This window comes from Mauremys mutica, chromosome 6 (assembly GCF_020497125.1).
Source record: "Mauremys mutica isolate MM-2020 ecotype Southern chromosome 6, ASM2049712v1, whole genome shotgun sequence".
In the NCBI taxonomy this organism is placed as follows: Eukaryota; Metazoa; Chordata; order Testudines; family Geoemydidae; genus Mauremys; species Mauremys mutica.
The window spans coordinates 21857011-21881001 of record NC_059077.1 but is presented as its reverse complement, the minus strand read 5'-3'; the positions used below and the strand labels follow the sequence as shown (position 1 = coordinate 21881001).

Below are 23991 nucleotides of genomic sequence, written 5' to 3'. Positions count from 1 at the left end.
CTCCTCTCCTCCCTGCCCCCCATACACCCCCCAAGTTTCTTGTCCCCCATCCCCGATGACCCTGCCCCATGCCCCCCCCAAATCTTAGCCCCTCCCCGCCGGGTACTTGGCTACCCCCTAGATCCCTCCCCCCCTCCTCAGGTCCTTGCCCCCCCATATCTCAGCCCCCCCATTTCTCTCCCTGGGGATCCCCCAACTGCGCCCTTCTCCTCTCCCTGTGGGGGATCCCTGCCCCCCAACCACCCCCTCTCCTTTCCCTGTGGGGACCCCCCGCCCCCCGTCTCTCCCTGGGGGGGAATCCCCGCGCCCCGAGCCGCCTCGCAGGGTCCCTCCCCCCGGCCGCGGCTCTTTCCGGTGCCCTCCCCCTGCCCGGACTGCCACATCCTCCGCTGACATCAGCCAGCGCCGCCATATTGGAGGAGAAGCCGCGTCCCGTCCGCCGCCTCCTCGGCTGCTCCTGCCGTAGGGGGAGCCGGCCCCTCCGCCCCCGCGGCCGAGCCCTCCCCCATGCGTCCCCCCGGCCGGCCGCAGCCCCGGCGCGGCTAGCGAGAGCCCGTGTCCCCGGCGCGGCCCCGTCCCGCGCGCTCGGGTTCCCCCCCCCCGCCCGCGCCGCCGGCCGGAGCCATGACTTCCCTGACCCAGCGCAGCTCGGGCCTGGTGCAGCGCCGCACCGAGGCCTCCCGCAGCGCCGCCGCCGACAAGGAGCGGGTGGCCGGGGGCGGCCCGGAGGAGGAGGGCCGCCGGGACGAGCAGGGCGACGACGAGAAGGGCGACTCCAAGGAAACCCGCCTCACCCTGATGGAGGAGGTGCTGCTGCTGGGCCTCAAGGACCGAGAGGTGCGGGGAGGGCAAGGCCCGGGGGGGGCGGCGGGGGTCTGGTGAGGGCGTGGGGCAGGGACATCGGGGAGGCCGAGCCGAGGGGTGGGGCAAGGACCTGAGGGATAGGGGTGCGGGGTGGGGGAGGCTGGGATCTAGGGGGAAGCCAAGGACCCGGCGGGGGGGGCATCGGGGATGGGGGACAAGGACTTTGGGGGGGGGCTGAGATATGGGGTGGGCCAAGGACCTGAGGGGTGGGGGGGGTGGGATCTAGGAGGAAGCCAGGGACCCGGGGGGGACATCAGGGCTGGGGGACAAGGACTTTGGGGGGGGCTGAGATATGGGGTGGGCCCAGGACTTGACGGATGGGTGTGCTGAGGTGGGGGGCCAAGGAACTGACGGGAGGGTGAGATAAGGACCTGTCGGGGGCGGGGAGGGGCTGGCATCTCTGAGGAGGTAAGCACTTGGTGAGGGGGGCTGGGACTTGGGGGAGGAGGAGCTGGTGGGGGGGCACAAGGGACTGGAGGTGGGGTAGGAGCCTGGGAATTGAGGGTGGAGCCCATGGCTTGGCTGGGGGGGGGAGCCCAGGACCTTGTGGGGGAGGGAGGACTGGGATCTGGCACAGTAGCTCAGGGCCTGGTGGTGGTTTTGGTGGTGGTGTTGGGCTGGGGTGCCTTTGGAGGATAGCTTGCAGTGAATTTGAGAGAAGTAATGATTCTGGAGAGGAGGAGGTTTGGGTGCATGTAGTGGCTTTTTAGGCAGGATAGTGACTCTGGGTTTGGGGATAAAGGCAGTGACCTTGAAGGTGAGTGTCAGGAACTCCAGAGACTATTGGGGGTGAAATTGGGGTACCAGGCCAGAGCTGTAATATTTTACCCACTTTTCCACAGTTCATTTGGGGCTTTGGTATATGGGAGACTGGCTCAGTTCCATGTATTTGGTTGTACACAATAATACTGGGCTTTGGGGGTTGCTAAACTAATTGGATTGCCAAATTGGAGGTGCAGATGTCTGTGTGTGTAAAATATTTTGCGTTTAAAAAAAATTATTTGCAATAAGCAGTTCTAGTCTAGTGTATGTCAGTATTTTATTTGTACCTCCTTAAAATGCTGGGAGATAAGTTTGTTTCTGACAAAAATGGGTTTCAGACACTAGAAGTGGGTTAAATCGTGATGGTAAACAATTTCATATTTTTTCTTGAATTTATCATTTGAAATTTATTGTATTTTTAGTTGTCTTTGTGACATGATTATAGAAGGGGCTGGTTCATCTCTACCAACTTCTCTTTTTTTGGGTGAGGGGGAAGAGGGTTTAATAGGGATAAAGAAAACTAATCCTGTAGGAACAATCCAACAGAAAGGGACTGATTAGTTTGGTATGTGTTATATACTAATCTGGTCTTCCATTCAGTTTTGATGTCACCTGTAAACTTAGAGATCTGCTCTGCTTTTCAAGCCAACTAGCAAATGCAGGCAGTGGGAGGAAGAAGGTACCTTCAGATTGTGTGTGCTCATTAGTAAGGTCTGATGTGAGATGGGACTGCTAGCATTCTGTTTTAGATGACTTTTATTGCATGATACCTAAAATTAATTAGCCAACTAATAATGGCTAGGTTGAGAAGCAGCTGGTATAACTGACATTTTTTTTTAAACGTATATTAAAATTGTATACCTTTTATTACATCCCTATTTCAGATCTCTTGTGTGATACTTGTTATCTCAGGCCAGTGGTTCTTAGCCGGGGGTGCATGCACCTCCTGGGGGTGCGAGATGGCCTTTCTGGGGGGGTGAGACATGCCAGATTTTTTTTTTTTAGAAGGTAAATCATCGAAAACACAAATTAAGCGCAGGTACGCAAGTACAACTACTTGTTTCATCAAACCTATGTATTTATTAACATTATACATTTTTAACAATTACTGTAATATACAAACAAAAATATATCTAGGTTTAAAGAACTGACCTACTTCAATGATTTTTAATAAGGGGTGTGGGAATATATTTTGAGAACCAAAGGGGTGCAGGCTGCGTAAAGGTTAAGAACCACTGTTTTAGGCCATGTTCTTGTAATTGGATCTGCTTGGGTGGACCTTTGCATTTGTGTTGAGTCCCAATAATGTCATGAGGCCTCCACACTGACACATGGAAGTAAGGTTAAGCATGTGCTTAAAGTCTTTGCGGGATCAGGGCCTTAGACTGTAAGCTCTTTTTAGGAGAGAGAGAGAGTGTGTGTGTGTATGTATGTATGTATAGCACTTAACACATTCTGGGTGCTTCCAGATTTCAAATTCTTGATATTGGGCCTCAAAATTCTCTTTGTACAAGTTATGTATCAGATTGTTATAGTTGGATGATTTGTTCTGTCTCTTTTTAATAACTGCACATGTCGCAAAAGAATCTAAGGATTCTTTCTGCAGTAAGGAATCTTCTGTAGATTATACTTGTATTTAATGTTTCTCCATTGAGACAGATATTCATGGTACTTTACAGACAAAAGAAATATACATGTCCCAGAGAGCTTATGGTTGAGAGAAAATATAAAGACATGAGGTCATCCACTGGGGTTAGGTAGAGGACATGTGGACAAGGGCTACAGTATTATGCAGTTATTGAGGTTTGTGATAAATGTATCATGGGGTTATATGCTTTGTGTATGTCTGTCCTATCTACTTAGCTCTTTTGTAGAGCTTTGTGTCTTCAACTTAAAATCTGTCAATTTAAAATCACGTATCTTTGAAAATATTTTATCTTCCATTGCTACAAGTAATACTTAACATTAGTAAACAAAAATAGTTTTCTCACTTTTTTCCAACAAGTCTACTTCGTGTATTTGACAGCACTTTATGTATAGTCAGTTTAACTGTTTCTTACTGTATGGTTTGTTTCCCCTGTTGTTTGTGTGGGTCTTTCTCAGAGTTTCTTGGAAAATTTGAGGGAGTGGTGGAAAGAGTCTAGACAGATGTATTAATATTCTATCAATATAATTTAATATAATCTAACATCACCTAAACTGTATACAGAAGGAGCCCTGTTGAAATGGATGCAATTTGTAATTGAAGTGTGTGGTGAGACTTTCCTTTTTAACAACCTTTTTGGAAAAGGTTCAAACAGCAATGTAGCTCTAGGAATTTTATATAACTAAATATGTTCAATGTATTGTAGGTTTTTATGTGGATCAAAAGAGGTACACTATTTTAATTAAAACATAGCAAAACTCGCAGAGTATGCCTGCTGAGCGTAATCACTCTGTACTTGTTTCAGAGTAGCAGCTATGTTAGTCTGTATCTGCAAAAAGAACAGGAGTACTTGTGGCACCTTAGAGACTAACACATTTATTTGAGCGTAAGCTTTCGTGGGCTACAGCCCACTTCTTCGGATGCATAGAATGGAACATATAGTGAGGAGATATATACACAAATACAGAGAGCATGAAAAGTTGGGAGTTGTCTTACCAGCCATTCCCAGTCTGAGCCATTACAAACATCAAATCTATCTCCCCATGTAAGTATTCTCACACTTCTTATCAAACTGTCTGTACTGGGCTATCTTGATTATCACTTCAAAAGTATTTTTTTTTCTCTTACTTAATTGGCCTCTCAGAGTTGGTAAGACAACTCCCACCTTTTCATGCTCTTGTGTGTGTGTGTGTATATATCTCCTCACTATATGTTCCATTCCATGCATCCACGAAAGCTTATGCTCAAATAAATGTTAGTCTCTAAGGTGCCACAAGTACTCCTACTCTGTACTTGTTTCAACAAAGCCTGGGACATCCTTGGTATGGAGAAATTTACTTCTCTCAAAACAAAAAAAGCTTTATCTTACTACTGTATTTGCATTTTCTGTGTGCAGTATACACGTGTTCAGAACACAAAGTCTATTGGCCTTTGATCCTTACCTATGATATTGTTTGTACATTTTGAGTTCATATTATTTTTTCCCGTTGATTATTCCTCTTTATTTTTTTTCCAAAATGCACATAACCGTTTCTGTATTTTAATAGTAAGGTAAAATACAAAAGAAATAATTTAGTGTTTAAAAAAAAAAGTATATATGCACACATACATGTTTCACGTTAAACATTCTGATGCATACTGTATTATAAATAATATAGATACTGAGGACCCTGATGTAAATACATCTTGAGCCTATAGGCAAAATGCTGACTTACAAAGGTTTAAATTTATTAACTTCCTGCGTGCAAGCAATTTTCTATAGAAGTGTAGTCTTTGAGTGACGCACTTAAGTGTGACGTTTTAGGTAAAAATCCAACTATTACACCATGTAACAAATAATTGGAATAGTATACAAAAAGTACTATGGATTTTGGAGAGACAGAGAGACGGGTGATGTGCCTTTTGTATAAAAGACAAAAGAATTGGCAAAACGATGGCCAAAGGAGTTACGTATGTTTATGATCATTTTTGTGTGTTTGTGGGTCTGTAGCATACACAGAATGTTCAGGATCATATTTTTAAATTACTACAGTAATGCTACATTGCTGCTGAGTAGTTTTTCCATTATTGGTACATTTAAGCTTCCAGGAATGGTGTGTGTTCAGTAAACACAATCTCTTTAAAGTGTATATTATGAAACAGTGATTTATCTAAAGATATCTGTAGTTGTTGGGTAGCTTGAACAATCTTGGAGGCTGAAATGTTCTAAAGCTCAATCAGATATTTCAATTAATAGCAGCTTGACATGCTACTGGGACAACGGAGACTAATGTTAACTGGCAGATGTGGTGTCCTTGGGGGAATAGGTAACATATTGGAACACAGTGCATAACTAGGATTCTTCAGGGATCATCACATCTTCAGGAAGTTCTGCAATTCCTCTGGAAACCCTTCAGAAGTTAAGCACTAAAAATGAAGTCCAGTTCATGCAAACCTTTTAAAGCTGTTGACTAAAGGAGAAACATATTCCAGAGTGCTTCAGTTTGATGGTCCATTTTTACTGTTTGTTTTTTGCTTGGTAAGTGCTTAATGAATGATTTGTGTCTAATTTTATAAGTCCAAGGTTTTCTTTGCTGTGATTGAAAGCAGTGATAAATTTTTAATTAACAGCATTATTGTTTTAAAAGTAGCTATGTGTTTGGCATGAATGTACAAACTGATAAACGGCGGTGGACCAAATTAACTGTAACAACCTTAGGAATATTGCACAATTCTTGACAGTCCAATTTCCTACTTATGTCCTATTAATTCTTGTTCTCTGGCTTTTCTTTCAATTTTTGGGCCTAATCTTTAAATACAGGATCTACTGGAATTCACTTAGAGAGTTTTTGGCATTCTAATATGGTACAAACTTCTGTGACACAAGGGTACTTATTTTTTTGAAGTAGGAGGATGACGAATGGCCTATTGTTTTACTGTATTATGTTATAAGATGGTACTTATAAAAGGAACAGTGAAAGAGGGTTACTCTTTGATGGACTTACTGAAGTGCTTAAGGAAGATGGAACAATAAATATTGGGAGGATAGGAAAGTTTTTTTTTTTTTTTTTTTAAAGTGTAATTTAAAAGAGCGGTACAGACTGCTCTTAACAGCCCTTGTTCATCTTTTATACAGTGTCTAGCTCTGGCATCAGTCCCCTTGACAACTACAAGGTTGGGAGTTGGCTGCTTTTTGTAACATCTACTTGTGTTCTTTGAGTCCTCGCTGTAAGAAATGAAAACCTTTTCAATCATAGCAATATATACAGCTGCTCTCAAACTCTTTACAGATGTGCCACAACTAATCTATTTGGAGAAGCATGATGAATCATGAAACAAGCCTCAGTGGGTCTTCTGTTTTATTTCCATAGTGTAGATAATTGCTACACTAAATACAGATCAAATATTTTAACTGATTCTGTGCTAAAATAAAACTCGTATAAATTGTATAGTATGCTCACAACTTGCTATTATCTATTGCAATTTAGACCAATATAATAATTTTGTTGTAGGCTATAACTGTGAACTTTTCTTGGCGCGCGAGCGCACACACACACAGAAGTTTAATCAGGAGTTTGTGTAGCTTGGGCAGCAGTAGATATTTTTAGTTTTCTTGACTCTTTGTGAGCTGGAGACTGGACTGTTAACTTACAGAAGAAAAGTAATGTTACGTCATTTTACCAGGTACTAAAATCTCACAGATCATTACAGATGCTGGCTGGGAAAACTTCTGTAGAGGAGAGCATGCTTTTGAAAACTTCAAAACAGAAAATTGTCCTACAGAAAGTAGAATATAGCTTTTGCATTATATTTTAACTCTTACCCAAATTTTAGCTGTGTAGGGCTTCAGCCTGTAAATGGGTTTCATGGTGCTGACACACACAGACTAGCTGAGATGCATCTGCTCTCTAGTAACTCACCTACGTTGGACAGAGGTCTACAAAGAGAAACTTGATCACAGTCTGGTACTAAAATTCTACATTCATTTTGACTCTTGACAGTTAGTCATTTAACATTGTCTTTTAACTAGGCATTTAATGGCTAACCTCACAAGTCGCCCTTTTTTTTTTTTTTTTCCAATTCCATACAAAAATCGTAACCTTTTTTTAAAGGTAGCACAGTCAAGTATTCGAAAACAAAAACTGGCAGTGCTGCATGTGCACCCTTTATTGTGTACAATATGTACAGGGGTTCTGTTCCTTGAAATTGCAGAAAGCATGATCCTGGATGTAGGTATTTTTCACCCATATTAATAGGCCTAGTCCTTGGGGAAATAAGGTTGAAAAAGTATACCCAATACCTAATTCATTTTTCCTCCTCCTATGCCTCTTATGCATATTGATTAATAAATGCTTTTATTTTATTAATATGTAAAATATCTTGGATAATATCATATCAGTTTTTCCCTACAAACATATGTTCACATAATGTAGCTTCTAGAATCTTTTTCAGTACTTAAAATGAACAATTAACATTATAAAATGAGTATCTGGTAATCTGTTTCTCCCCCAGCCCCCCAGGTGTTAAACATCTGCTGCTTCCATGGGCTTTAGTGGCATTTGTGGGTACTCACCACTTTTGCAAATCAGGCTGGTAGGCTTTTTGCATGATTCTTCTCTCTCTTGGGTATTTCTTTTAATACCTTTGTCATCGGCCATGTACTATACACTTGCTTTTCAACCAATGTCACAACCTCCTTAGATGCAATTCAGGAGCTACAATAGTTAGCTATGTAGACAACTTAGCTGTGAACTGAGGTGATCTTTATATACCAGCCAGTGTTCATGATTCTATGCTGGGGTGAGTAACGATTATTTTACTGTGTATTTTCAACATGAGTTCAGTGGACTCAGTTGTATTCTGTCCCCTCCATATCCCACCATCTTAATTGTGAATATTTCTACTCTTTTTTTTTCAAAGGCATCTGAAGGCAGACTGGATCTCTTTGACTTGGCAGAGTTATGAGGCTGTCCCTTTAAGCCTCTCCCAGATTTCTTTGTCTTCAGAGCAGCACAAACTGTAGGCTACAGACCTCTGGTGACGAAGCTAATTTAATTTTTTAAGGGAACCAGCAAATCTACTCTTCTTGAGCTTTGAGCTCAAGGTTTTACTGAAGCATTTTCCTATCTTTTGTCTTCCACCTGGACCAATGTGGCAAAGAAGGAGAAGACTCAGAAATGGTTGCTCAGCCTGTCACAAAGGATCCGCAGCTGCAAAAGAGTCCAGACTCTGGGGAAGATCTTATCACCTCAGTTCCCAGTTAGTGTGTGCATGGTGACAGCACCAAGATGTCTGAGTGGATTCCAGTAAAGCATTGTCTCTCTGGAGAAACCAGTAACCTATGTTATTCACATGCCTTTCCTTCTCCACCTGTGCGTGTCCCCCCTCCCCCCCCTAACTTGGGGACCCATCCTTCCCCATGGGGAAACCCTGCTTGTAGGGATGTAAAAGGTTAAACAGCCCTTAACTGGTAATCCCCACTGTTGGCGTGCCAGGCTGGCTGGAGCAACCCCACCCCGGCTGTGCTGGGGCAGCGGGTACCCTAGCCCCTGCCACACCGAGCTGGGCCAGCAGGTACTCCAGCTCCTGCCAGGCCACAGGGGACCCCGATTGTGCTGGCCACCCTGGGCCAAGCGGGCTGGAGTGGCCATGCTGGGCGGCGTGACCCCAGCCCCTGCTGCCCCGTGCCACCCCGCTGCCGGAGCGACTTCAGTTAACTGATATAATTTTAACATTTTTAACTGATATTTACATCCCTACATGCTCCTCCTATCCCTGTCTGGTGGCTTCAGACCTGATTCTCAGGCAAATGGATGCTTGAAGGATCCAATTTTGTAGTCCTCAAATGTTCTCGGAGAAATAGAACTAAAACGACACATGCTGTGTGAGTCTTACTCCTTCTCTCCAAAACTCACTAGAGAATTCGGGACTTGAAGAGACGATAACCCTGTGCTTGGTTTTGACTTCGAGGTGAACCTTTACAAGCCAGAAAAAGGTCAAAGAAAAAACTGACTTTTTTGTAATAAGAAACACAAATCAAAGACATTCAAAAGCAAGAAAAGGCCAAACAAATTGTTTTTGTCTAGTTCAACTAGAAGAAGTGGAATTTTCCCAGTGGGATCGGGGAAGATGAGACTCATTTTTACCCCTCCTCACCTCTCGTTAAAGAAGGTGATTGTTACCCTGGGGATCCAGACTGAACAAGTGGGAGCTGACAGAGAGAACCGCCTAAAACTGAATGCTTTCCCCTTAAGTCTGAGTAGTGCATCTTCCTCCATGTAGCATTTGAAGATGTGATGAATTTTGAGGCCGAGGACTCCCACAGATTGTACTTGCTGCCAAAGCACAAGGGTTATGTAAGGTAGCAGCCACTTCCTGAGTCTAAGACAGCCATTCAATTGGTAGGCAAGTTTTTACCTTCAGAACCCATGAATATGAAGATAGCCTATTGGAAGGTGCAGTTACAATGCAGCTTTAAATATCCTTTTATACCAGCAATGCTATCATGGTTCCAGTTTAGCATTCCCTTCTGGTAACTCATCAGATTGTTGTGAGAGCATACAGGTGCTGAATCCCATGTGTTTTAAGCCTCCAGAGTCTGAACAGAGCCTGTCTTGGGGTCTCCTCTGAGTCGCACCCATGTATGCAGTCCGACTGTTAGACCCTAGAATTGGTGTTGACTCCTTAAATTCCCCCTGTAGCCTAAACACGTTCTCTCTCAGAACTCCAGCCATGTGGTGATCTGGTTCCACAGTTTATTTCAAGGGATATGTTGTAGGTGTAAAACATAAAATGCAGAGACACTTTGCACAAGATTCTAAAACCATTGCGCTTAATTGCATGAGAAATACACAGGTCTATACAAAAATAATAAACCTGACATGCGTTTCCCTGCCTCAGTTTCATGACCATTCCTGAGCATTCTTAGGGCTGGGGTCAGGATCCTTTGGGTCTGTTGAGAGTCCTCCACCTGCAATGCATGGCTTGTGTTCTGAAACATGGAGTCTTCTCCATCCAGCTCACCTTTTCTGACGTTGGCCATTTTCTTCCCGCCTCTTGCCCAAAACTTCCCATGTGGTGTTCTCCATCCTCCCCTCTCCAAGTCCTTTTATAACCACTCGGTCCCTCAGTCAGGTTACTGAGGTTACTGGATCAGCGTCATCAGATAATCCTAGACCCTTACCAAGTGACTTTATTGCTAGTCAACCTCTCTCGGAATAAACCAGTTCATTTAGGTGGGAGCCAGCCTATTTTAGGGTGATTCCAGTTCGTTGGGAGAGCAGTTAAGTCAGTGACCTTCTAAGATTAGACCTTTGCCCCCAGTCTTTGGAATTCCAGTTTAATGTGGAGGTAAGATGACTGCAGAGAAGATAAAAAAGCCCAATATCCAAAATGGAGTCTGCATTCTGAAACCAATACAAATTCTGTTTTATGCTGGGGTCTCTTTATATGTAAGTTGTACAAACAGATTCACCAGATTGTCACAAATCCATCATCCTTATTAAGATCTGTCCTGGCTTGGATGGAGAAGAAGGTTGTTTGTTTCCTTAAAAAAGAAAGTAATCACTAGTAGAACTTCTCAGAAGTCTGTTTCCCTTTACTTTTGCACTCTTAATGTTTTTCTTAACGGAAATATTGGCTTGTGACATGTTGGAAATAAATTTCCATTGAATCACAAAGAGAGCTTGTTAGAAGCTGGTGCCTCAGTAATTTGTTGTTTATTGTGACACTGCTTATTGTAAACAATTACTGTTTTAATCCTTCCTTCTTCCAAGAAATGGATTTTTCTGCTGTGAACATCCCACAGTTAAGATACTGGGGTATTTGGGGAGGGGTGGAGAGACGGACAAAAACTTACTCTGACACGCAAATTTCGTTTTTGAGCCATTCATGTCCTGCAATCTGGCCCTGAGGATTATTTCTGAGAAGCTGCAGAATTAAGTTGTTTCTGCAGACCTGTTGCCTTTAATTGAAGGATCTGTTACAAATGAAATTTGTTTAGTTTATAGCACAGCTAAATATTTGCATTAATAAGAAAGTAATACCTTCTAGTAATTGTTCTGGGAAAGATTGGAGGAGGATGTTCCCTTACCCCCTAGTAAGGACAAAAGTTCTCATCTGCCCATCTAGGAAAGAGGGGGAAACATTACGTAAGAAGGTGGGATGTTTTGGGGTAAATTTTTAGGCAAGAAAAGTTTCCTGTAGAAGTTCCTGGTTGAAATTCTTTGGCCTGTGTTGTGCAGAAGGTCTGATAAAATGATCACAGTTGTGTCTTCTGGGCTTAATCTATAAGAATAAATTTCATCTTCTGATATATGCAGCGACCAAAATATTAAGAGGTTATATATGTGAGCTAGGATCATAGAAAAAAATGTATTATTGCTTTATATAAGAAACAATGTGTTGCTATAATTAGATAGTATGAAAAGCATAGGCATATGGAAGAAAGTAGTTTGTTTGTGTGACCCCTCAACTGTAGCATTTCCTGATTTATTTATTTTATTTTATTTATGGATGCATAACCATGCAAACTTAATGTTTTCTTCACATGTATTTTTTTTGGCATGACAGTTACTAGAGTATGTGGGGTAACTAATTCAAGTATTTTTAAATTCCTCAGCCTTATACTTGTCTCAGACTACAGACAAAATAATTTAATCTTAATTTAATTTGCAAACAGATTCTGGACATGGATACGTGCCTCTCCTCACCTAGTTCCCTGTCATGTGGAGTTCTGTTGAGACTCATTTCTCTCACCCGCTGTTTAACATCTATATGAGACTCTGAGATTGTAAAATGCCATGGACTACAGCGACATTTGAATATGGATTTCAGTGACAGTGAATATATATTATTTGTATTGCTGTAGCACCTCGGAGCCCTAGTCATGGGCTAGCCCCACTTTTTGTGCTAACTGCTGTACAAACAGAACAAAAGATGGTCCTCTTCCCCAATTAATTTATAATCTTAATAGAAGATACACAAAACCCCGGAAACAAAATACATGGATAGACAGACTGGGGAGCACAAGGAAGCAGTGAGACAATACTGGACAGCATAGTAAGCAGTGGTCTCAGCACATCAGCAGCCATTGTCAATTTTTTTGTAGGCATTACAGCATAAGAGAATTTTGAGGTGGGTTTTGAAGGTGAATAATGAGGTAGATTTGGAAATCTGTATGAGGAGCTCCTCTCGAGTAAGGGTCAGCATGGGAGAAAACACAAAGGAATAAGTGGGTGATGGAGGCTGACATCATGGGCCAACTAGAGGCGAAAGTTGACATCTTGACAGCAAATGAGAGATGATGGGTAGAGTGGGGATTGCTCATTAAGGTCATTTCTGAACATGAAGACAAGCAGATCATGTTTGATGTGACAAAAAGTGGGCAGCCAGTAGAAGAATCCAAAGAGCCTGTTGCTTTGACCACATCACCTGTCTAAGAAAATGATCTTTGGGAGATCTTTAGGGAGAGGTCTGAGTCAAAATTGAAGCCCAGGTTATAGCCCTGAGTGACAGGCAGCACAGTGATGTTGTCCACTATGATTAAGAAAGGATGTAGCATGAAGGATTTGAGGGGAAGATTAGGAGCTCTGTTTTAGCCATGTTTAGCTTGATTTGATGGCTAGACATCCACAAGATGTCAGAGAGAGGGGCAGAAGGAGGCAGAGAGGTAGATCTGAAAGTCATCATGGAGGGAGGTTACTAGTGGAGTTCCTCATGGATTGGTCTTGGGACCAATCTTATTTAACATTTTTATTAATGACCTTAGCACAAAAAGAGGGAGCGTGCTAATAAAATTTGCTTATAACGCTAAATTGAAAAGTATAGCCAATACGGAGGAAGACTGGAATATCATACAAGAAGATCTGGATGATCTTGAAAACTGGAGTAATAGAAATGGGATGAAATTGAATAGTGCAAGGTCGTACACTTAGGAACTAGTAACAAGAATTTTTGCTATAAGCTGGGAATTTATCAGTTGGAAGAGACAGGAGAAAGACCTGGGTGTATTGGTTGATCACAGCATGATGACTATGAGCTGCCAATGTGATGCAGCCGTGAAAAATGTTAATGCAGTGCTAGGATGTATCAGGCAAGGTATTTCCAGTAGAGAGATGGAAGTGATTGCCTTGTATAATGGTACCTGTGAAACTTCATCTGGAATAGTGTGTACAATTCTGGCCTCCCATGCTTAGGAAAGACGAATTCAAACTGGACCAGGTTCAGGGAAGGGCTACTAGAATGATCAGACTAATGGAAAACCTACCTTATGAGAGGAGGCTCAAAGAGCTTGGCTTGTTTAGCTTAACCAAAAAAAGCTGAGGGGAAATATTATTGCTCTCTATACATACATCAGAGGGATCAATATCAGGGAGAGGAGTTAGTTAAGTTAAGCACCAATGTGGACACAAAAACAAATGGATATAAACTGGCCATCAACAAGTTTAGGCTTGAATTTAGACAGAGGTTTCTAACCATTACAGGAGTAAATTTCTAGAATAGCCTTCCAAGGGGAGCAGTAGAGGCAAAAAACAGAACTGGCTTCAAGACTGAGCTTGATAAGTTTATGAAGAGGATGGTATGAGGAGAGTGCCTACAATGGCAGGTAACTGATCTGTGACTGCTAGCAGCAAATATATCTTTCCCAGGTGTCTGGCTGGTCAGTCCTTGCCCACATGCTCAGGGTCTAACAGATCACCATATTTGGGGTCAGGAAGGAATTCTCCTCTTCCCCCCACCCCCAAAGTTATATTGGCAGAGACCATAGGGGTTTTTGTTTTTGTTTTTGTTTGTTTTTTGGTCTTCCTCTGCTGCCCTGGGGCATGGGTCACTTGTAGGTTTAAACTAGTGTAAATGGTGGATTTTCTGTAACTTCAAGTCTTTAAATCATGATTTGAGGACTTCAGTAACTCAGCCAAAGATTATGGGTCTATTACAGGAGTGGGTGGGTGAGGTTCTGTGGCCTGCAATGTGCAGGAGATCAGACTAGATGATCATGTTGGCCCCTTCTGGCCTTAAAGTGGAAATGGCAGAGGTGCTTAATGACTTCTTTGTGTCGGTTTTCACCAAGAAGGTTGGTGGCAATTGAACATCTAGTGAAAATGAGGTAGGCTCAGAGTCTAAAATAGGGAAAGAACAAGTTAAAAATTACTTAGACAAGTTAGATGTTTTCAAATCACCAGGGCCTGATGAAATGCATCCCAGAATACTTAAGGAGTTGACTGAGCCATTAGCAATTACACCTCTACCCTGATATAACGTTGTCCTTGGGAGCCAAAAAATCTTACAGCGTTATAGGTGAAACCACGTTATATCGAACTTGCTTTGATCTGCCGGAGTGTGCTACCCCATCCCCCCGGAATGCTGCTTTACCGTGTTATATCCAAATTCATGTTGTATCGGGTCGCGTTATATCGGGGTAGAGGTGTATCTTTGAAAAGTCATGGAAGACAGGAGACATTCCAGAAGGCTGGAAAAGGGCAAATATAGTGCCCATCTATAAAAAGAGAAATAAGGACAACCCGAGGAATTACAGCTCAATCAGCTTAACTTCTATATCCGGAAAGATAATGAAGCAAATAACCAATCAATTTGCACACACTTATCACCACATTATCTTCTAGGTAACAGTCAGCATGGATTTGTCAAGAACAAATTGTGTCAAAGCAACCTGATAGCTTTCTTTGATAGAGTAACAAGCCTTGTGGATAGGGGGGAAGTGGTAGCTGTGGTATATCTTCACTTTAGTAAGACTTTTGATACTGTCTTGCATGACCTTCTCATAAAAAAAACTAGGGAAATACAACCTAGATGGAACTATTATAAGGTGCGTGCATAACTGGTTGGAAAATCATTCTCAGAGAGTAGTTATCAGTGGTTCACAGTCATGCTGGAAGGACATAACAAGTGGGGTCCCGCAGGGATCGATTCTGGGTCCTGTTCTGTTCAATATCTTCATCAATGATTTAGATAATGGCATAGAGAGTACATTTATAAAGTTCGCGGATGATACGAAGCTGGTATGGGTTGCAAGTGCTTTGGAGTATAGGATTAAAATTCAAAATGATCTGGACAAACTGGAGAAATGATCTGAAGTAAATAGGATGAAATTCAATAAGGACAAATGCAGAGTACTCCACTTAGGAGGGAACAATCAGTTGCACGCATACAAAATGGGAAATGACTGCTTAGGAAAGAGTACCGTGAAAAGAGATCTGGGGGTCATAGTGGATCACAAGCTAAATATGAGTCAACAGTGTAATGTTGCAAAAAAAAAAAAGCAAACCTAATTCTGGGATGTATTAGCAGGAGTATTGTAAGCAAGACATGAGAAGTAATTTTTCTGCTCTACTCCGCGCTGATTAGGCTTCAACTGGAGTATTGTGTCAGTTCTGGGTGCCACATTTCAGAAAAGATGTGGACAAATGGGAGAAAATCCAGAGAAGAGCAACAAAAATTATTAAAGGTCTAGAAAACATGACCTATGAGGGAAGATCGAAAAAAAAAATGGGTTTGTTTAGTCTGGAGAAGAGAAGAATGAGAGGGGACATAACATTTTTCAAGTACATAAAAGGTTGTTACAAGGATGAGGGAGAAAACTTGTTCTTCTCAACCTCTGAGGATAGGACAAGAAGCAACGGGCTTAAATTGCAGCAAGGGCGGTTTAGGTTGGACATTAGGAAAAACTTCCTAACTGTCAGAGTGGTTAAGCACTGGAATAAATTGCCTAGGGAGGTTCTGGAATCTCCATCATAAGGGATTTTTAAGAGCAGGTTGGACAAACACCTGTCAGAGATGGTATAGACAATACTTAGTCCTGCTTTAAGTACAGGGGACTGGACTAGATGACCTCTTGAGCTCCCTTCCAGTCTTATGATTCTGTGTGTGTAATGGGTGAAAAAAATAAGTGAGGAAAAACCAGAAATGATGGAAGAAATGGGAACACACTTTTAATAAACCTTCATCAATACACTGATAGAATGCAGACTATGAACATCAAAATTGTTTGAAGCCTCAGGGTAAAACTGGACTTCTTTTACTACAGACAGCTGTTTATAGCAAATAATGTATGTTTTCCACCTTTAGCTGACCAGAACATGCTGTTTCATGTTAGATGAGGACGTAACACATTGTAATGCTAGTTTTTGTCACCAGCAGGTTAGACTGTTGAAACTGACTACCTGGGGATGAGCATAACCACAAGATAGAAGCTGCAGCTGATGCAGCTGAGTGGCAAGTCTCCTAAGCAACAAAGGGTGACATGAAGGATTGCACATGCGATCCAAGGATTTCAAGACTCTCCATTAATTTCCAATACAAGTTTGATGTCCTGGTCCCAATCTGCAGGTCTGTTAATGGGTTGGTACTTAATTCCCTCTGAGACAATTTCTGTGACCCACTGAGACAACTGCATTGCACAGTGCCAGTACAGTTTAAGTTACTCAAGACAAGACTCTCGGAGCTGGGGCAGAATAGTCTCTCTAGCACAGTGATTCTCAAACTTTTTTTTTACTAGTGACCTCTTTCACAAAGCAAGCCTCTGAGTGTGACCCCACACCCATCAATTAAAAATGCTTTTTTATATATTTAACACCATTATAAATGCTGGAGGCAAAGCGGGGTTTGGGGTGGAGGCTGACAGCTTGCGACACCCCCCCCCCCCATGTAATAACCTCATGACTCCCTGAAGGGTCCCAACCCCCAATTTAAGAACCCCTGCTCTAGTGAGACCTCAACTATGAAACTTCTTGCCAGAGGACACCCAACTCAGCCCAAGCCTAATTGTGTTTAGTTCAAAATGTATTGCTCATCTTTTCTATAAAGCCTTCTCCCTCACCTCCCTCCCCCTTCCAAAAAAAAAAAAGAAAGAAAGAAAAAAGATAGGCAAAACTTCCCTGAAAAGTTGGGATGAGGAGGGATGGGAACAGCTTTAGGGCTTTTTTCCCCCTCTTACATAATTTTATTGTTTAAACTCAAGGTATACACTTTCACTTTAAGTATCAAATTTTCTGAGATTTGTTTGTTAGGGTGACTTAGAAAAATCAGTATTATAAAAAATGTGAAATGAAAAAGAAATACTATAAAAAGTGGGGTCTTTTTCCCCCTGTGATTTTCTCATAGAAATGCTTTCTGGTTTCCAAGAAGTATCTGTTAGATTCTGCTTTTACTCATCTTCCTAGATGGAGCTATTTCTGAACATGTTGCTAGGAAAAGCTTGATTTTTTTCTTTTGCATCAAACAGCAGTTCAGACAGTCCATTCCAAAACATAGACCTTTTGTGTATTAATTCATTGCACTGCAAATGGAAGGAGAGACCAATTAAATGGATGCACAATACTCTCACCACATAACAGAAAAATAGCACCATCCATGAATATGTTTAGAAAAGCTTCAATGAGAAACCGTTCAAAAACAAGAACTCAAAATTCATTATGTTGCAACCTGCTATGAATAAATACTGTAACCTGAGAAAGCAAGAAGCTATTGTTGTAAAGCTATTTAGCAGAAATGAGAGCCATTTATATGGATGCCTCTGAAGCCAAACTAAATGCTGCAGATTTTAAATTACATGAGTAAAATTATGGGAAAAACCTATATTGTAAATATTATGGCTTTCATTATTTTTGTGACCATTACACTAACTGAGAAAAGCATAATTTTTGAGTGTTATAGTCCCTTTCCACACGCAGTGTAATTTTGAAAGATCAGAAAGCATTCTCATTATCTCGCTTCCCTTCAAAAAATTTTAGAACGTTATTCTTGAATTGTTTTAAAAAGAATTCAAGTAAGCCATTTCCATTAAAAGGATAACTAACAGATCCTCCTTTCTCTAGAAATAAAGATGTATTTTGGCCTGGATAATCAGTTACGTGAAGCACAGTACTGCCCCTAAAATAACTGTTAAAAATGGTATTGTGAAGTGCAATAGTTATCTCTGTGTGACTTCCAGATCAATTTTTTTAAACAAGATATTTTCCCTAAGTTCCAACTCTTGTAAATTCAGCTTGTGATTAGAATTAACCAGGTTGCTCCTGTGATTTCCATATTCTATAGCTACTTTTTAAGAATGGTTAGATATCTTGACAAATACTGCATTGTTGACAGTGGACCTGCCAGCACCAAGGAATTTGGTTAGCCACTAGTGCAGAGGTCCCGAAAGTGTGTGGCCGCCCCTGGCCGTGGGCGCAGCTGCTGGCCCTCACCACATTCCAGATGTGGCTCCATCCCTGCCCCCAGCCTCGACCCCTGGCTGCGGCCCCACTCTCAGCCCCAGCTCCAGCCTTGGCCCCCTCACTTCTGTTCGCATCCTCCTCCCCTGGAGGAAGCGCTCCCTTCCCGGGCGGCGGGGAAAGGGCACAGATAGAAGTGTGTGGGGGGGGGCGCAACCCTCAAAAGTTTGGGGACCATTGCACTAGGGCATCTCAAATAAACATCAAGCAACAGCTCAACTCACTGATAGCATTTTAGCTAAATACTATGGCCAAGATTATTTAAAAACGGGTGCCTAAAATTCTTATTTAGGTGCCTGTAGCTTAGTCTACACTACAGACTTATGTCGATATAACTATGTCACTCAGCTGTGGAAAATCTACACCCCTAAGCAATGCAGTTGTAGCAGCCTAACTCCTGCTTACATACAGGCTTCTCCCGTCAACATAGCTACTGCCTCAAAGGGAGGTGGAGTACCTACACTGGCATAGGTAGTGTCTTCACTAAGCGCTGTAGCAGTGCTGCTGCAGCACTGTGTAGACAAGCCCTGTGTAAGTCACCTAATTTTCAAAACTGCTCAACACCTACAAGCTCCCACTGAAGTCAGGAACCTTTGAACATTCTGTACCTTTAAGAAAGTCCTACCAATTTAGATACCTACCTATGAATTTAATAGCATGATTTAAAAAAAAAACACTGGACTATAGTTAGTTCAAAGGCATGCATGGTTTTTGCAAAATAGTTTCCAGACACCATGTCTCCAGGCCCAACTTTTATATTTTGTGCTCTTCTTAAAACTTGGTGCTCTACTTAAGCTCTAGCCAAGTTGGTCAGTAGCCTGGAAATTAACATCTCGGCACCAACTCTTGTCACTGTGTATAAAACATGAATTACATTTGGAAGTAATGTTTTTTAATTAAAACTGACGTTTCAGTCTCCTGCAGCAGATATTTCACTAGAAAATAAGTTTGTCATGTCAGTATATAAACCTGACACAAGATTGTAAAATCAAAATGCATCCTGCTGAGGTACTGGTTTAATAATCAAAAGTTTACAAGGGGCAACTTGTATGTAACTAATGCCTTGTCTTCAATAGGAGAAATAGGTGTATTTAACACTCCAACCAATACATGGTAACACTGTAGTATAGACAAGGCAGTTGTAGTTTTAACATGTGGTATTTCATTGAGGTAAACCCATCCCCTGCCTAAAGTTTACCTCAATCAACTAACGTGTTAAAACTTGCCTTGTCTACCTGGAATGATAGATAACATGTTGAAAATAAGCCCTTTTTCCAATTGTAGAAATGGACGGCTACATTGTTTTCTGTTTCATGTAAGTTAAATAAGTACAAGGAGAGTTTCTCTTGGTAAAGATTGAATCAAGAATCCAATACCAAAGGTAGATTAGAACACATCATGACTTTAATACAATAATTAGATATGAAAAATGGGCAGCTATAAACCAATATTTATAAATATTGCTATGTCTTTTTAGTATCCTGGCAAATCAGAGAATAGCGGTTTGATTGTACCAGATACAGATAAGTGTTTTTGTTAACTATGGTATTAAAAGGTAGCTTGTTACTCTGTAATGCCTTTAGTTCTGCAGAGCTTCAAGAAATACACTCTTCTGCTAAGCCAGTATTTAGCCCTGTGACTTCCATACCATTTAATTGGTGTTGCACAATATGTGTAAAATTGCCCTCACTGTTAAATTAAAGTAGTACAAGTCATTACAAAACAAAAATGGGCACATATGTTAGTTGTTTTTAATAATAAAAGGTTTACCACTGGAAAGATTGTAAACAAAGCAAGAGCATATTGACTGAGTGCTTATTTTTGTAATGTTTATGTTTCCTTATTCATATGTTGAGAGCTTTTTAAACAGTTACTCTCTGGAAGAATAAAATAAAGTACACTTAAAAACAAATGGAAGGACATGCTTGAAAAGGCTGAAGGATTATCTTGAAACACCAGTTAACAAATTATGTGAATAAATCTTTAGAAAAGAAAAAAGTCTACACAAGTTTTTCATTGCTTTCCATAAAGAGAGAACCTCTTATCAGCATTGAAGGAGGCAGTTATTACATCAAGGCTTTTAATGTAAAAGTTCTCCACTCTAGGATGACATGTATTGTGGTGTTCCTAAGTGGGATACCTGCCAAAGCGTTCCTTATCTCAAAAAACTAGAAAACTTATTTCAGGAAATGTATGGATTTGACTGTAAGTAATTTTGCAGTCAAATCATTCAAAGTGCAGTATCCTAGATAGTGTATTTAAATTTGCAAAAAAGCAAGAAATATGATGTTGTTCTATGCTCTTGTGGCAGTTTGTCTCTTCCCGTCTTTTCTCTGTAATCTTGAGTTTAGTTACAGTTACATGGAAAAATACCTCTACCTAAATTATAGTAATGGTTAAAGTTTGTGTATGCTGTTATCCTGATTTTGCAACTTAAACCCCCTTCTGCTGGCACCGTCCCTTTACAAATATACTTTGGCCTGTAAATAACCCAAACCATTTAATTCACTTCTGTGTTATAGCTGGCAGGAATAGGTCAGATTTAATTTTATAAAATCATAGTGAGCTGTTGGATCAAAGTGAAGTTAGTGGTAAAGAGAACGTTCAGACTAAAAAACATTTACTTTTTTGGGTGAGGAGTCAGGCAGAAACCTCTATGGAAAAAGTCCTATTTATCTAGTTAAATGTTTAATATATCCATCACTGTGGTATTTGAGCACAATTTTATGGAGACGCGAAGTGATGTGTTTTTACTACTACTTTTTTTTTTTGCTTTCAAAAATTCAAATTCCATTATCAAAAGAGGCAGATTATTTAAAGGAAATGCAATTTATTGTTAAAACAATGCTGCCAGGTTCCTGTCATTGGGAGTGGGGAGTTCCTTGTTCCCTAACCTCCTCTGCCCTTTGCAAAAAAACACTAAAACAAAATAACCTCATTACTGTAGAAATAGTGTTTGTCCTCAGCACAATTGATTGTGCAGAAGGGATTTTCTGCTCTGAGAACAAAAGCGGTAACAGGAAATCTATTCTCACAGAAAACACTGGGATTTCCAATTTCTGCTGAAGGGCTTCCTGGAGAGATAATGGACTGTGATCATGCAGCCAGTGCTATAGTGCATAAGGATAGTTAATTGTCACAAACTACAGGAATGTATTTTTATCTGATAGTACATCTACAAGTAAGAAGCTCCTTTAATTAAACTAATCTGACACTTTGTTTCCGTCTCCTGACCAATCATTTTCCCCTTAGCTAAGTGTAAATGAAATTTCTTCAATACCTTTAAAACTATTAATCCTAACGTAAGACCCTTGATGCTAGTTAGTTTTGAAGATTTAAGTCATTATTCTTAGACTAGCTAAAGTGCAGGCACCAGTAGAAGTGAATTTTTCTTCAGCTTTATTTCTACAGATCCAGAAATGCTCGCTTCTTCAAATTTTACATTGCTAAGAAATGTTTTTTTAATATAAAGACCAAAATTGTCCATCTTTGTTGTGAGTTTCTGCGTAACTTTTAGCAAAACTTCAAACAAGAAATCCTCAACTTGAAAAGTTAGAGACTTCTATTCATAATGATGATTAAGTGCATTATGAAATACACCTTGCCCAGAAAGTTGGCTGTCTTGATCTTTTTAAGAATTCACGGTATGTCAGCTGACGAACCTCTGCAGTATGCTTCAAATGGATGACAGATGATGATTTTTTTTATTATTGCGCATAGTGCTTTGATCTGCATAGTAACTCTGCGTATACAGTATATATTTCCAAAAGAATTTTCACTATTGCTTCAAAGGCATCAGCAAGAGATTGCAGTTGCCTTTGTCTTATGGAATTTGAATAGTACAACTTGGAAATTAATTCAGATTTGCTAAGATAGGGATAATCATCCCAAAATAGTAAGCCTGAGGTAGTGGTGTATCTAGTGCACAACACTTGAGGAATATTTTGCCTGAACTTGCCATGCACATCATTTGAACAGCTGATACATATTGATGAACCATCTAAATCAGTGATACTCAGACCTCATTGGTCCAGGAGCCAAATTAGCAATCAACATTATGCAAAAGAGGCATGGTAGTGTGAATTCATCATTTCATTTACTATAGTACTATATATTCATATTTAAACTAGGGTTGCCGATTGCGATTAATCGTGGTTGATTTTTTTTGAGTTAATCGCAGTTTTAATGGCACTGTTAAACAATAGAATGCCAATTGAAATTTATTAAATATTTTGGATGTTTTTCTACATTTTCAAATATATTGATTTCAGTTACAACACAGAATACAAAGTGTACAATGCTCACTTTTTATTATCATTTTTACAGTGCAAATATTCATAATAAAGATAAAAGAAATAGTATTTTTCAATTTACCTCATACATGTGCCGTAGTGCAATCTCTTTATCGTGAAAGCGCAACTTACAAATCTAGATTTTTTTGGGGGGGGTTACAAAACTGCTTTCAAAAATAGAACAATGTAAAACTTTAGAGCCTACAAGTCCACACAGACGTACTTTTTGTGCAGCTAAGAGAAACAAGTTTGTTTACATTTATGGGAGATAATTGGGAGAACAGACATTGGCATGGTACTTTTGTAGTCAGCATTGCAAGGTGCCGTTGTTTGTGCCAGATCTGCTAAGCATTTGGATGTCCCCTCATGCTTTGGCCACCATTCCAGAGGACGTGCTTCCATGCTGATGACACTCATTAAAATGTTAATTAAATTTGTGACTGAACTCACAAATTTGGAAGAGAATTGTATGTCTCTGGTTCTGTATTATACCCACATTCTGCCATATATTTCATGTTATAACAGTCTCAAATGATGACCCAGCACATGTTATTTGTTTTAAGAAAACTTTCACTGCATATTTGACAAAATGCAAAGAAGGTACTAGTGTGAGATTTCTAAAGATAGCTACAGCACTCGACCCAAGCTTCAAGAATCTGAAGTGCCTTCCAAAATCTGGAGGGATGGGGTGTGGAGCATGCTTTCAGAAGTCTTAAAAGATCAGCACTCCGTTGCGGAAACTACAGAACCCAAACCACCAAAAAAGAAAATCAGCCTTCTGCTGGTGACACCTGACTCAGATGATGAAAATGAACATGCGTTGATCTGCACTGCTTTGGATGGTTATCGAGCAGAACCCATCATCAGCATGGATGCATGTCCTCTGGAATGGTTGTTGAGGCATGAAGGGACAAGAATCTTTAGTGCATCTGGTACATAACTATCTTGCAACACCGGCTACAATGGTGCTTTTCGAACGCCTGTTCTCACTTTCAGGTGACATTGTGAACAAGAAGCGGGCAGCATTGTCTCCTTCAAATGTAAACAAACTTGTTTGGCTGAGCAATTGGCTGAGCAAGAAGTAGGACTGAGTGGACTTGTAGGCTCTAAAATTTTATATTTTAATTTTTGAATACAGTTTTTTTGTACATAATTCTACATTCATATAGCCTCTTGACACACTGTTGCCTATTCGATGGTTGTCTAATTTTCCCTAAAT

The 23991-nt window shown here is 40.8% G+C and overlaps 1 protein-coding gene across 1 annotated transcript in view; it reads left to right on the top strand.

The window, feature by feature from the left end:
• The first annotated feature begins 395 nt into the window (after window positions 1–395).
• The window catches only part of GOLPH3 (golgi phosphoprotein 3), a 46005-nt gene continuing 22409 nt past the window's right edge, over window positions 396–23991 (top strand). The window contains exon 1 of the mRNA XM_045021542.1: window positions 396–837. Within this exon, the coding sequence (XP_044877477.1) occupies window positions 625–837 (213 nt within the window). The 5' untranslated portion in view covers window positions 396–624. The remainder of the gene's footprint in view (window positions 838–23991) is intronic.